The 14,936-nt window shown below is 39.3% G+C and overlaps 1 protein-coding gene across 2 annotated transcripts in view; it reads left to right on the plus strand.

The window, feature by feature from the left end:
- SIDT1 (SID1 transmembrane family member 1) overlaps positions 1 to 14,936 on the plus strand; it is an 87,038-nt gene that overhangs the window by 41,595 nt on the left and 30,507 nt on the right. For both annotated transcript variants that reach the window (XR_003792406.1, XM_029215049.1), the window contains exons 7-10: positions 13 to 100; positions 2,488 to 2,559; positions 2,978 to 3,071; positions 11,259 to 11,302. Coding sequence is in view for 1 of the 2 variants with exons in the window: in XM_029215049.1 (XP_029070882.1) it covers positions 13 to 100; positions 2,488 to 2,559; positions 2,978 to 3,071; positions 11,259 to 11,302 (298 nt within the window). In the remaining variant the exon portion in view is untranslated. The remainder of the gene's footprint in view (positions 1 to 12; positions 101 to 2,487; positions 2,560 to 2,977; positions 3,072 to 11,258; positions 11,303 to 14,936) is intronic.

Consider the following 14,936-nt stretch of genomic DNA (forward strand, 5'->3'; position numbering starts at 1 on the left):
TGTCTTGTGCAGAAGAAGGATTTTCCAGGTGAGCAGTTCTATGTGGTGTTTGTGATAAAGCCTGAAGATTATGCCTGTGGAGGATCTTTCTTCATCCAGGGTAAGGAACAGTGAGGAGTATTTGTCTACTTAGAAAAACCTAACAGAATGCAATGGAAAGGAAGCCAAAAGCTCATTTTGGCCCCGTCTGGCCCCTTCCAACCATCTCTAGTTCCCACTAAGTGAGGGTCATCAGCAGTGGCTTGGCAAGGCAGTCTGAGACATACGTGAGAAAAAAATAAAGGGAAGAAAATAACAAATCTCAAGATATTATTGATACTACAAAATGCCATTTAGTGCCTGAATCTTTTCAAAGTCTTGTACTCCCTCAGTTGACCCAGTTGGCCCAGTTCACTCAGTGGGCCCTTTACTCAACAAATATTTACTACCGTGAAGTAATGATCTTATACAGCAGATCGAGGTCCATTTTCAAAGATCATTTTGGTAGCGAGCAGTAATGGAGCCACTTATGTTTATCAGTAGTCATCATTTCCCCAAGGAAAATTCAGACTTCTCAATTCCCATTGCCAAAATTGTACCTTTCAAGACAGTAAGTGAGCAAAGTAGGGCAACTTATCCCAATGGCAGGGGTTATGTCAGCTCTTAGGCATAGTACAAGTGGTTATGGGCAGCTACCCACTACCTACCACGGGAAAGGAATAGGCTGTTGATTGAAAACACAGACCCCCCAGCAGCTGATAGGCCATATGTGATCAACACGAAAAGTGTTTACTGTTGAGTGTAACATCGTTCCCTCAGTATTTAGGTGAATTTTCTTCTAATATATTCTTTAATCTCTTAATTACATAGCTCTAGAGTTTTGCCAACATCCAATGTTCTCGGTAAACTATAAGTCCTTTGATGGCCATATAAGAAAAAAACAAATTCTCACTGCCTAGAAAAATGCAAACCAACAGTGCAAGAGTGTTCCCCTTTCTCCATACCCTCTCCAGCATTTATTGCTTGTAGATTTTTTGATGATGGCCATTCTGACCAATGTGAGGTGATAGCTCATTGTAGTTTTGATTTGCATTTCTCTAATGATTAATGATGTTGAGCATTCTTTCATGTGTTTGTTGGCAATCTGTATATCTTCTTTGGGGAAATGTCTTCTTAGGTCTTCTGCCCATTTTTGGATTGGGTTGTTTGTTTTTTTGATATCGAGCTGCATGAGCTGCTTGTATATTTTGGAGATTAATCCTTTGTCAGTTGCTTCGTTTGTAAATATTTCATCCCATTCTGAGTGTTGTCTTTTTGTCTTGTTTATGGTTTCCTTTGCTGTGCAAAAACTTTTAAGTTTCATTAGGTGAGAATGTAAATTGATACAGCCACTATGCAGAACAGTATGGAGGTTCCTTAAAAAACTAAAAATAGAACTACCATACAACCCAGCAATCCCACTGCTGGGCATATACCCTGAGAAAACCATAATTCAAAAAGAGACATGTACCACAATGTTCATTGCAGCACTATTTACAATAGCCAGGACATGGAAGCAACCTAAGTGTCCCTCAACAGATGAATGGATAAAGAAGACGCAGCATACATATACAGTGGAATATTACTCAGCCATAAAAAGGAACAAAATTGAGCTATTTGTAGTGAGGTGGATGGACCTAGAGTCTGCCATACAAAGTAAGTCAGAAAGAGAAAAACAAATACCGTATGCTAACACATATACGTGGAATCTAAAAAAAACCAAAACAATGGTTCTGATGAACCTAGGGGCAGGACAGGAATAAAGACACAGACATAGAGAATGGACTTGAGGACATGGGGAGGGGGAAGGGTAAGCTGGGACGAAGTGAGAGAGTAGCATTTACATATATATACTACCAAATGTAAAATAGATAGCTAGTCGGAAGCAGCTCCATAGCACAGGGAGATCTGCTCCATAGCACAGGGAGATCAGCTCGGTGCTTTGTGACCACCTAGAGGGGTGGGATAGGGAGGGTAGAAGGGAGGCGCAAGAGGGAGGAGATATGGGGATATATGTATACGTATAGCTGATTCACTTTGCTATACAGCAGAAACTAACACAACATTGTAAAGCAATTATACTCCAATAAAGATATTTTTAAAAAAAAAAGAAAAAGAAAAATGCAAACCAAAAATGTAGTAGCTTTCTATTTTTGCAGCTGTTTTCTTCAGATGTCTGTGGCATATTGAGCCATATGATATCAGGAGAAGGGTCAAGCCTTCTTCATTCAAGAAAGGAGGCTGCATTCTCATTTGACTCACCTAGTGCTACCAAAATGCACCCAAACAAAGGCCAAGTTGAAAGTTTTAACCGAAGAGAGTATTAGACAGTTTGAAGGTTTTCACGTAGTTCTTGCTAAAAGGAAATTCAGCAACCAGAGTTAATTCTGGACAGTTTTTAAACAGCTGTTCAGATCAGAGACCAGGAACCTAGTATCTGATCCTTTGTGCTTTGTTCTTTTTTACCAGAAAAGGAGAACCAGACCTGGAATCTACAACGTGCAAAGAACCTTAAAGTGACCATTGTTCCTTCCATCAAAGGTCAGTCTTGTTACTGAGATTCAGTGGAGAGATTCCTATGTCAGGAAGGCAGTCATGTCATTCAATGCTAATGTCATCCTTCCAGAGAAACATCGTAAGAAAACTAATGTTTACCTTAGAGATAGAAGAGAGAATCAAAGCATTTTGCTAAATCCTTTGCAGAAAGAAAGGGAAGTCAATTATGAAGTTGTATACAGGAAGTCCCTCCCCAGCTTCCCTGAGGAAGTCATCACTGTGAAAGGCAGCCATTTATGGACGATGTCTGGGTGACCTCCAATAGCTTTGCTGCTTTGAGTGGAATTATCTTAGGATTTAAGAATGAGTGTGATGCAGATGGGCCCATGAAGCTGTCCTGTCCCAAACATGGTCCTCTCTTCTCTTGAGGACATCCTGACCAAGGCTGTTTCTCTTCCCTCAGGATCTGTTTATGTGAAATCCATTCTCCTCAGTTTCCTCATCTTCTTCTCCTTCTACTTGGGATGCCTGTTTCTTGCATTTGTTCATTATATCAGGTATGTCAAGAGTTTCAAGAAATGTCAACCCCCTTCACCTGTCTCTGCTTAGTGATTAGCACATTAGATTTTAGAGCCATATTAACTGGATTCGGATCTACCTTAGCCACAAACTGTGTGATCTTGGGCAAGTTACTTAAACTTTCTGTGCTGAAGTTTCTTCATCTGTAAAATGAGATAATAATTTACCTCATAGACCAGTGTAACTGCAGTGTTTACATCAATGTCCTGCACAGAGTAAGTGCTGATAGTGTTAGCTATTTTCATAGTTAATGAAACTTCAACAGAAAGATAGCTTGGGTAATCTTTAGACCAGAAAATACTTAATGTAGATCCTATGGGATGTAAGAAATGAGTTCTACCTAACATGGAGATTTAGAAACAGCTTTAAACGTTCCATCAAAAAGTACAATTAATGCCTAAAATAAATATTGAGGTATAATAAGTAGCAGGAGTAATAAATATGCTTTGACACTACATTACCCGGTGCTTTCTTACTGTTGTAGCATCAATTTTACAGTAAAATGTTCCTCGAGAGAAAAAAAGGAGATAATCATGCTGTAATTTGGAAATTTCCCTTCCCAAGAGTTTGGAGCCCCCAGTGAAAAGAGCACCAGTCTTTCCTTGTATCTCAGAGCAGGCCTGAACCTTGAGAATTCCATAGCTTGTCGTGGTCTCTGTAAAACAACTACAAAGGAATGGCAGGAGGTATAACAAACAAATGTTCTCTCTCCTCTTGAGAATGTAAAGAAAACAAAGCCAGTATAGAGTTTTCAGATTAATGGGCAAGATTAGTCTCATCTGGAGAAAAACCTCAAGGCTACCACAGTGATACAACTATCTCAGTGATACAGGCCTACCTCTGACTCAAAACATAACTCCCTTCTGTGACTTTTATGAAGCTTTGCAATTGAGAAACTGACTTCAAAAACCCACTGGCCATATCTGGGACAATTTGAGAACCAAAACAATTAAGGAGAATAGTGAATTATAAACCATTAAGAAAAATAGAAATTCATGAATCCATATCAGTAAAGGAAGAAAGGAAGGGAGAAAAGGAAGGAGGAAGGAAGGAAAGAAAGACCAAAGTTCTTACAGATATACATTTAATAAACTCAACAAAATTACTAAAATAGATACACATTAGGGACAGGACCCATTAGCAAATACTGACCTAGAAGGGAGGACTCTTGCCTGCAGCAGAACACCAAACACTGACTGGTGAATAAGAAGAGGGTGCTGGAATTGGAAAATCATCATTTTGCATAGATCAGGTTAAGAATCATCAATGAATACTAAAACTAGCAGGAAAATCTGATGAGGATCAACATATTTGCATGGCCTTAAGTGTATCCCCACAAATCGCTTAGTAGTTGTAAGGGGAAAAGTAGTAACTATACAGTGGAGAAATTAGACTATTGACAGGGTGATAAAAATTAATATGACCAAGGGAAAGTTGGACACTCTGTGTCTCCAGATGTGATGCCCTGAGAAGGAAATAGCATCATTTATGCAGTATTCCAGCCAGAAATGCACATTTTTAATACAATCCTGAGGAAAAAATTAGACAAACTCAAAGTGATGAACATTCTATTAAAATGTATCACGAAAGACAAAAAATAGCTATGGAAATGTTCCAGATTGAGGGAGACTAAATATATGTGACCACTAAGGACAATATTTGATCTCAGACTGGTTCTTTTACTAGAAGAAAAATATGCTATAAAGGACATTATTGGGTCAATTGACAAAACTGTAAAACAGACAGCAGATTAGATAAGATTATCATACCGATGTTAAATGTGCTGAAGTTGACAACTACACTGTGGTTATGGAAGAGAGTATCTTTATTCTTTGGAAATATTTAGGCACAAAAGTTCATGACATATGCAACTTACTTTCAAGTGGTTCAGAAAAAAATTTTTACATATACATGTATATGAAAACACACATATGCACCCAGAGACAGAATGAGAAAGCAAAGGGGGTAATACGCTAACAATAAGTGAATCTAGGTAATGATACATGAGTATTCTATATTCTATTCTTATTCTTACAGCTTCTCTATAAATGTGAAATTATTTTCAAATAAAAAATTAAAAACAAAATCTCCAGTCTACAGGCAAATATTATACCTGGAAAGTATACATACATTAACTGGTTATCAGCTCATCAATTTATCAGATCATAATCACTAACACTGAACAAGTACTTATTCTTTGCCAGGCACTCTGAGTAGACTATCTCATCTAAAGCCCCACAACAAGTAGTAGTATTAGCATTATTTGACAGTTCAGGAAATTGAGGCATTCAGAGGTTAAGCAGTTTGACCAAGAATTCACTGCCTGGGTTTGAACCCAGGCAGCCTGGCTCCAGAGCCTTAGCTCTTAAGCAGCCCAGACAAGATCAGGGCATGTGAAGGAGGGCAGTCCTAATCAAGGAAACCAGGTCAAAAACCTGGAACCGCAGCATGAATTTGATTGAAAAGGGGTCCGAAAAGCTGCCAGTTTTGACTCAGATGAGTTACAGCATCATGGGAAAAGAAGTTCATCTTTTCTGCCTCTCTTAGGAAGGCTGTCTCTACCACTGATGTTCTAGATTTTAGAAAATAGGTTTCACCTCTTTAGTTACCTAGCAGATATAACCAGTGTACAAACAGACAGAAATTAATAGCTGGATATCAATCTCTCTAAAGTTGTTATTCAGCCTGCTGAAGCGAGCACAGTTTTTGAAAGTTGTGGCGTAGGCTCTGTTGAAACCTCTGGCTGCCAGATTACTTTGCTACTGCCAACTGCACAAGCATAGATTCTTTCCAAATATAGGCAAACTGAAAATAGAAATCTGGAGACATAAGAACTACTTGGCATCTAAATAGGGGAATAAACTGAGAGAAAATGCTAATAGAACTCTTCCTTCATTGAACTAAGCAGAAATAACAAAGTTTTCTACAAAACCAAGTGAAGCCAGCCAGTCCTGGAGCAGAATGCCAATTGCTCGTTGAGCCCCCTGTTCTTTATTACTAATACATGTGGGGTTCGCAGTACATGCTATGAGATCAGGATGAAAACAATGATTAGAGACATGGCTCCTGTCCTCAGGGAGCTAAGAATTCAAAATGTTTTTATGCTATTTTTTGTTTTTTATGTTTTTTTGTTTTTATGTTTTTTTGGCTCAGCCCTGAACTCCATTCCCCTCCCCACCCCCAGCTCCAATTCATTCAACAAGTATTTATGGAGCCCCTGCAATGACCCCCCTGGGTCAAGCACTACATACATGTCTCTTTTTTTCTTTAATTATATTATATCTATATCAATTTATTTTTAAAATTTATTTTATTAATTTATTTTTGGCTGCGTTGGGTCTTCGTTGCTGTGCAGGGGCTTTCCCTAGCTGCGGCAGGCAAGGACTACTCTGTTGCAGTGCGCGTGCTTCTCATTGCGGTGGCTTCTCTTGTTGTGGAGCACAGGTTCTAGGCGCGCAGGCTTCAGTAGTTGTGTCTCACGGGCTCTAGAGCACAGGCTCAGTAGTTGTGGTGCACGGGCTTAGTTGCTCCACGGCATGTGGGATCTTCCTGGGCCAGGGCTCGACCCCATGTCCCCTGCATTGGCGGGCAGATTCTTAACCACTGTGCCACCAGGGAAGCCCTGCATACATGTCTCTTATTCCTTCCTCTCAGTCACCCTGCCAGATGTTGAGTTCAAACTACATGAACCTGATTACTCGTTCTTCCCTTGATTCCTGTATTAGTTATCTATTGCCACAATAATGCTGCATAAAAATCAACCATAAGGGCCTCCCTGGTGGCGCAGTGGTTGAGAGTCCGCCTGCCGACGCAGAGGACATGGGTTCGTGCCCCGGACCGGGAAGATCCCACATGCCGCGGAGCGGCTGGGCCCGTGAGCCATGGCCGCTGAGCCTGCGCGTCCGGAGCTTGTGCTCCGCAACGGGAGAGGCCACAACAGTGAGAGACCCGCGTACCACACACAAAAAAAATCAACCATAAAAACTCCAAAAACTCCAACCATAAAAACTCCAATACATATTTACATTTGCTCACAAATCTATGGGTCAGCTGGATGATTCTGCTAATCTGGACTAGGCTCAGAGATCTCAGCTGGGTGTGGTCATAGAGTGAAATCAACTGGCAGGTCAGAGAAGAGCTGGCTTTTCTAGACTGGCCTCAGCTGTACTTTGCCTCTCATCCTCCAGCAGCCTAGCCCTACTGTATCTCCAAAAGAGATAGCAGAAGAATGCAAGGCTTCCTTAAGAGGTAGGTTCAAAAGTGGCATGATATCACTTCCCCCTCTTTCTATTGGCCAAAACAAGTGATAAGGCCAGTCCAGCTGCAAGGGGTAAAGACACAGACTCCACTTTTGATTGAAGGAGCTAGATACAAGATGAGGTATAGCCATTTTTCAATCCATCTAGCATAGGTCTCAATTACTCTTTTTTTGTTTGTTCACTCGATACTGCCTGCCTCACCCTAGCTTTGTAAATCATTTAACTCCTCTAATTAAGAACTTTATCAGCTCCAAAACCTAGGGCAAATGTGGTTAAAGCCTGTTAATACAAACACAGTCCAAACACATCATCTTTTATGAGTTCATATAATTGCTTGCTAGTTAATATCACTAAAATTGTTTTTTTAAAGGGACTTCCCTAGAGCCTCATTTGCCAGCTAGAACAGTCAGACCCAATTGTAACTGCTCTCCTTAATGATATGCCTTGTTCACTCAACAAATATTTAGTTATCATTTCCTGAGTGCCAGGCCCTGTCCCAAAGGTTAGTGATACAGTGATGAACAAGACAGTCTAGATCCCTGCTCTAATAGAGCTTACATTGTACAAAGGAAAAACATATAAGCAAGCAAGCAAGCAAGCAATTAATAAAGAAAATAATTTCAGCTAGCGACAGGAGGAGAACAAACATAGTGGTGGGACAGAGAATGATTGGACTGGGGAAGCTACTTTAGATTTGATTTGTTCAGCAGGGAAGACCTCTCAGGACCAAGACCTGAATGGCAAGTAGGAGCCAGCCATGTGAGGATTTGGGGAGAGAGTGGCCCAGGCAGAGAACAAGAGCAAAGGCCCTGAGGCAGGGATGGGTTTGCTGTGTCTAGGAACAAAAGAGGTATGAAGAGAAGTCCTTCCACCAAACATACCAGGATCAGGGGTGTGCAACTTCTAGAGCCCCCATTTGGAAATAAACAAGAACATGTACCAAAGCACAGGCACATGTAGTCCCCAACTTTTCTCCCTTCTCCCCCAACTCCAACTTCATGTCCAAAAGGGAGGCTTATTTGGGGGGAAGAGAGCAATTCACATTTTAATTTTTGATAGACATTTACATTTGATACACCCAGTTTTTAAAATAATGACTTTATTAAGACATAACTCATAGACCATAAAATTCACCCCCCTTTAAAAACTCAGTGGTTTTAGTATATTCACAGTTGCACAACCATCACCACTGTCTAATTTTCATCACCTCCAAAAAGAAACCCTGAGTTTATCAAGATTATAGGATACAAGATCAATATACAGAAATCAATTGTATTTCTATACACTGGCAGTGCACGATTCAAACACGAGATTAAGAAAATAATTCTATTTACAATAGCATCAAAAATAATAATAGAGTACTTAAGAAAAAATTTAAGAAATTAAATATGACTTGTACATTGAAAACTACAAAACATCCTTGAAAGAACTTAAAGAGAACCTAAATATATGAAAAGACATCCTGTGTTCACAGATTGAAAGACTTAATATTATTAAGATGGTATAGTAGACAGAATAATGGCCCCCCCAAAATGCTCATGTTCTAATATTCAGAACCTGTGAATATGTTACTTTACATGGCAAAAGAGATTTTGCAGATGTGATAAAATTATGGAGATTATCCTGGATTATCTGTGTGGGTATAAGGTAATCACAAGGGTCCTTATAAGAGGGAGGCAAGAGAGTCAAAGATAGGAGGAGGTGTGATGAGGGAAGCAGAGGTTGGAGTAATACATTTGAAGATGGGGGAAGGGGCCATGACTTAAGGAATGCAGGCCACGTCTAGAAGTTGGAAAAGGTAAAGAAATGGATCCTCCCCTGGATTCTCCAGAAGGAATACAGCCCTGCTGATATCTTGATTTTAGCCACATAAGACTCATTTTAGAATTGACATCCAGAACTGAAGATAATAAATTTGTATTGTTCTAAACCACTAAGACTGTGATAATTTGTTACAGCAGCAATATAAACTAAAAGACGTGGTAATACTCCCTTAACTGATTTATAGATTCAACACAATCCCTATGAAAGTCCCAGCTGACTTTCTTCCAAAAATTGATAAACTGATCCTAAAATTCATCTGGAAATGCAAGGGACCCAGAATAGGAAAAAAATCATGAAAAAAAAAAAGAACAAAGCTGGAGGTCTTACACTTTCTGATGTCAAAACTAACTACAAAGCGACAATATTCAAAACTCTGGCACTGACATAAGGAAAGACATACAGATCAATGGAACAGAATTGAGAGTTCAGAAATAAACACTTACATTTATGGTCAATTGATTTTTGACAAGAGTAGCAAGACAATTCAATGGAACAAGGATATTCTTTTCAACAAATGGTGCTGGGACACTTGGGTATCCACATGAAAAAGAATGAAGTTGTTGTACCCCTACCTCACAAGATATAAAAATAATTAACTCTAAATAGAACATAGATCTAAATAAAAGAGCCAAATCTATAAAACTCTTAGAAGAAAACATAGGTGTAAATCTTTGTGACCTTAGATTAGGTAATAGTTTCTTAGATATGATAGCAAAAGCACAAGTAAAAAAAGAAAAAAATAGGTAAATTGGACTTCATCAAAATTAAAACTTCTGTGTTTTTAAAGGACATTATCAAGGAAGTGAAAATACAATACACAAAACTGGAGAAAATGTTTGTAAATCATATATCCAGTAAGAGTCTAGTATCTAAACTAGGTAAAGAATTCTTACAAAACAAAGATAAAAAGAAAAATATCCCCATTTAAAAATAGGCATTTTTAAAATTGAATAGATGTTTCTCCAAAGAAATATGCAAATGGCCAATAAGCATGTGAAAAGATGTTCAACAACATTAGCCATCAGGGAAACGCAAATCAAAACTACAATGAGATATCACTTCATGTCCACTAGGATGGCTATAATAAATTTTTTTTAATGAAAATAATGAGAGTTGGCAAGGATGGAGAGAAATTAGAACCTTGTACATTGCTAGTAGGAATGTAAAATATTTAGTTCCTGCTATTGAGCTACAGTAGAAAACAGTTTAGAAAGAAATGTTAAACACAGAGTTACCTCATACTCAGCACTTCCATTCCTAGGTCATACCCAAGAGAATTTAACACATATATCCACACAAAAACTTGTACACAAATATTCATAGCAGTGTTATTCATGATAGCTAAAAAGTGGAAACAATCAAAATGTATATCAAGTGTAAACAAATAAATTAAGCATGGTATATATCCATACGATGGAATATTATTCAGCCATAAAAAGACTGAAGTATTCATTCATGCTACCACATAGATGAACCTTGAAAGCATTACGCTAAGTGAAAGAAGACAAAGAGACCACATGCAATACAGTTCCATTTATATGAAATGTCCAGAATAGGCAAATTTATAGAGACAGAGAGTAGATTAGGGATTGCCAAGGGCTGGGAGGAGTAGAGAATGAGCAGTAACTGCTATGGTTTGAGATTTCTTTGGGTGATGATGACAATGTTCTGCAACTAGAAAATAGTGGTGGTTGCACAACTCTGTGAACATATTAAAGTTCATTGAATTGTGCACATTAAAGGGTGAATTTTATGGCATGTGAGTTATCTGAAAATAAATGAATATGGAAATAAATTAATGAATTTAATATATGTATGCCTGTATGTGCCTAGGTGTGGAATTGCTGGGTCATATTGTGTCTCTAGGTTTAACTTTTTAAGGAACTGTCAAATGGTTTTTCAAAGTGGCTGCTCCATTTTATAGTCCCACCGGCAATGTATCAGAGTTCCTATTTCTGCACATCCAAAGGCCCATTTTTAGGAGATCCTAGCAGACAAATCTGCAACAAAGTCCATAGGGAACAAATGGAAAATGCTGACGTTTTTGCGGTCTTAGGAGCATGTGTATGTGCTTGTTTGCAGGTTTCAGAGAAAGTCCATTGATGGAAGCTTTGGTTCCAGTGACGGTAAGAAAAATCCCTGGTTTCAATTCAAACTGATGTCAAGTATGTGGCAACATTCCATTTGGTACTTTTGTCTCTCTGACTTTTGTGATTTCCCAAACCCTCTATTGATTCCTATCCCCCCACAGACACACACAGAGTGGTCTAATTTGCAGTCTTCCTGCAGAAAGCAGAGCCAGTGAGAACCAATTTACACACTTGATAATTACTGAGATACGGAGCTCACATGAAGAGCCTTTGTTCGGAGAGTTCCTCATAGTTGTCCACGGCCCATTTGTCAGCAATTCATCTTTTTAAGGAGTTTAATGTTTTCTAGGACATAAACTGTTCATATCTGTCTTATCACAGAGCTGACTTGCGAACAATGGTAAGAATTTATTGTGTCAAATCTAATACAGAGCTTACTTTTCCCAAATTGAGATAGAGGGTTTTTTTGTTCAAGGATCTAGAAAACTGAAGTATTGGAGACCAGCAAGTATAAGAGAGTATTATAACTTTGGGAAATCCAGAGTAATTGATTATCCAACCATTGTAATATGCCCTTTCTTCCACTCTGAGGATTTGAACAAAGGAATTTAGTTGCTTGATCTTTTTATTAAATCTTTTAAAAAAAATTAAATGTCCTTATTTTTAAAACTTGAGATATAATTGACATGTAACATTGTATAAGTTTTGGGTGTACAACACGATTCTATATTTGTATATATTGCAAAGTGCTCACCACTAGAAATCTAATTAACATCTATCACCACACATAGTTATACTTTTTTTTCTTGTGATGAGAACTTTTAAGATCATTCTTTTAGCAATTCTCAAATATACAATACAGTATTATTAACTCTAGTCACCATGTTGTACATTACATCCCCAGGACTTACGTATATTTTATAACTGGAAGTTTGCACCTTTTGTAAGTGTCCTATTTTTGGAAAAGCCTCAATCAGCATGAGTTACTCAGTGCTCACAAGCTATTTGGCATAGAATGATCATTTGGAAAAGGAATGATGGAGTGAGACTTGATTTTTAAGTCACATGCAGCAGATTTTTTTTTCTAATTTTTATTGGAGTGTAGTTGTTTTACAATGTTGTGTTAGTTTCTACTGTACAGCAAGTGAATCAGCTATACATATACATATATCCCCTCTTGTTTTGGATCTCCTTCATATTTAGGTCACCGCAGAGGACTGAGTAGAGTTCCCTGTGCTGTACAGTAGGTATGCAGCAGATGTCTAGTTCTGTGTTTTCTACAGTTAAGTTAGAAAGACACAAAGCGACTCCCTACCCCACCCAGCAGGAGTATCTCTCCCTCTGCTGGAGGTCTGCTTCTCCTGCCTTCCTTTGACTTTTGTCTTCCTTAATGTCAACGTGTCTATTTTTCCAGGCATCCAGGCAATTGGTTTTAATAACAATCAACAGCCAATGTAAAGGAATATAAAAGAACACCTGCCCTAGTGTCTTTAAAATGCTAAGTACTACTTTCTATTTTATTTATAAAATGTTAAAATGAAATGTCTTCTCTCTGGATCTCGGCCTTCTCTCTCTGATGCTCTCCAGGTTTTGCTCTTATTTAGGCCTAGTCGAACTTAGAAAGCCCGATTGGTTGGATCCGATAGGTGCTCTGTGAATGGATTCTCTGTTATTTTTATTGTATGAGTGAAGTCATTTTATCACTGCAATGACAATTAAAGGAACTTCGTATTCAGAAGGGTCTCCTGAACAGTGAAGCACTGGTAGACAGAGCTGGGACTTGAGCCAAATCACTGTCCAAGATCAAGATGGCTCTGAAAATTAGCTAAGAGCTAGAGGCACCCTTCAGATAACAAGCAGAAATGAATGAGTGAGCAAAAAAATAAATAAAGATGCATCCGTTGGATTCATGTGGCTGCAGGTAACAGCAAAGTTTATCTCAAACATACCTAAACAATAAAGAGTGTCTCCTCTCCCTGGAAGCTGAGCAGAAGGGTGGGCTTCAGGATTCACTGAGTCCAGTGGCTCTGGTCCTTTTTCCTGCCATTCCCTTGACTCTGCTTTGCCCCCAAAGCTGGTAGTGAGATGGGTCCTCACCTGACAATGTCCAGAAGGAAGGACTGTTTCAGAAGCACCTAGCAACTTCTCTCATGTTTCATTGGCCTAGAGAGGATCATATACTTGTTGCTAAACCAGTCACTGCAAAGGAATCTATTTACTTACAGATCAATCAAGCCTGCTTATAGAATTAGGGTGAGGTCATCTTTTTCTAGGACCAGCGTTTCTCAAACTCAACATTATGGACATTACAGCCAGAATCATTCTTTGTTGTTGGGAGCTGCCCTGTACATTATAGGATGTTTAACCACATCTTTCACCTCAACCTACTAGAATTCAGTAATACACTCCCTCCCTGTGACAACTAAAGTTATGCCCAGACATTGTCAAACATCCTCTTGGGAGCAAAATGTTCCCACCACCCCTACCCCCAACCGAGAATCACTGACTTAAAAATATGGGCTTCCAGGCACAGGTGAGGGAGGATACCCCAACAAAATCCCCGCTTAGTTAAGAAGTAGGAAATAGGAATGTTCACCACAAAGGGCTTTGAAATCAGGAGGAAGTAAGGAACCTGTGTAATGCTGAGAGGCTATGGGGGAAGATGGCACATGACCACTGGTGAGACAAGACCTAGGTTCTTCAAACAAGAGCAGAGAAGATAAGCTCTACCCTAGGGAGGAACCAGTTAGTGACTCTTAATCACATGACACAGAGCATGGAGAAACCAGCCTGTAGCAAGAGACAGAGGCAAGTGAGGGACCTTATCTGAAAGCTAATGTGAAAGATTCAGGGGAGGAACCTTTAGAGAGGAGCAAGGATACAGAAATGTCTTTGTCTCCCAAGGGCCAGTATCAGTGTGCCCAAGGGGGCTACAAGAAGTTTAATGGAGCTTAGAGCTACAAGAAATGCCCTAGGGGCTAGTGCCTAGAAGAAATGCTAGGAGCAGCGTTTGAGATAGGGGACCCCACTAGATTTGGCATGTTGTCTGCCGCAATCAACGTGGAGCTAGATATCTGAGGAACCTGGCCTGATGCTTTCACCCTAGGTATGCCTGAGATGGAGGAAATGGAGCCAGGTCCCTACAACTTGCTAAATTGTTGGCAGCTCTGTTTTAGTTATGTAATGATAGGAAGGTTGCATTTGGAAAATCTGTCAGCTCCCCTGCATGTGTTTTTCTTTGATTTGCCTGCAGTTTTTAAAGTTGTGTTTGAAAAATGTTGACATTGGCTCCAACTAAACTAAAAAGCAAAGGAAGTTCTTTCATACTTCATGGGATAAAGAAGGAGATAAGAGGCTGGAGCCCAGGTGAAATGGAAATAGTGTTGGTAAAGAGCAGCTTCAGGCTGTGAAGGGACTTTACTACTGCGGTGTGACTGGATGGACACTGTATTCTCTATTCCTCACTTAGCACTTAGGACAGGGGCCTCTGTGGTAATCTAAAGGGCACTGGGCAAGGCTCTGTGTTCTAAAAACATGTCCTCCAGTGGCTCTATCAGTGGAAAAAACCCACATTTCACAACATTGTTAAAGAGCCTATACAGAAATTCAGTTACCACCTTGAAAGAGAGACAGATGAAACGTGACTCACAGGCCTCTGGGACCACATGAG

The sequence above is a fragment of the Monodon monoceros genome, unplaced genomic scaffold, assembly GCF_005190385.1.
Source record: "Monodon monoceros isolate NGI ecotype Baffin Bay Population unplaced genomic scaffold, NGI_Narwhal_1 Super_Scaffold_11, whole genome shotgun sequence".
NCBI lineage: Eukaryota > Metazoa > Chordata > Mammalia > Artiodactyla > Monodontidae > Monodon > Monodon monoceros.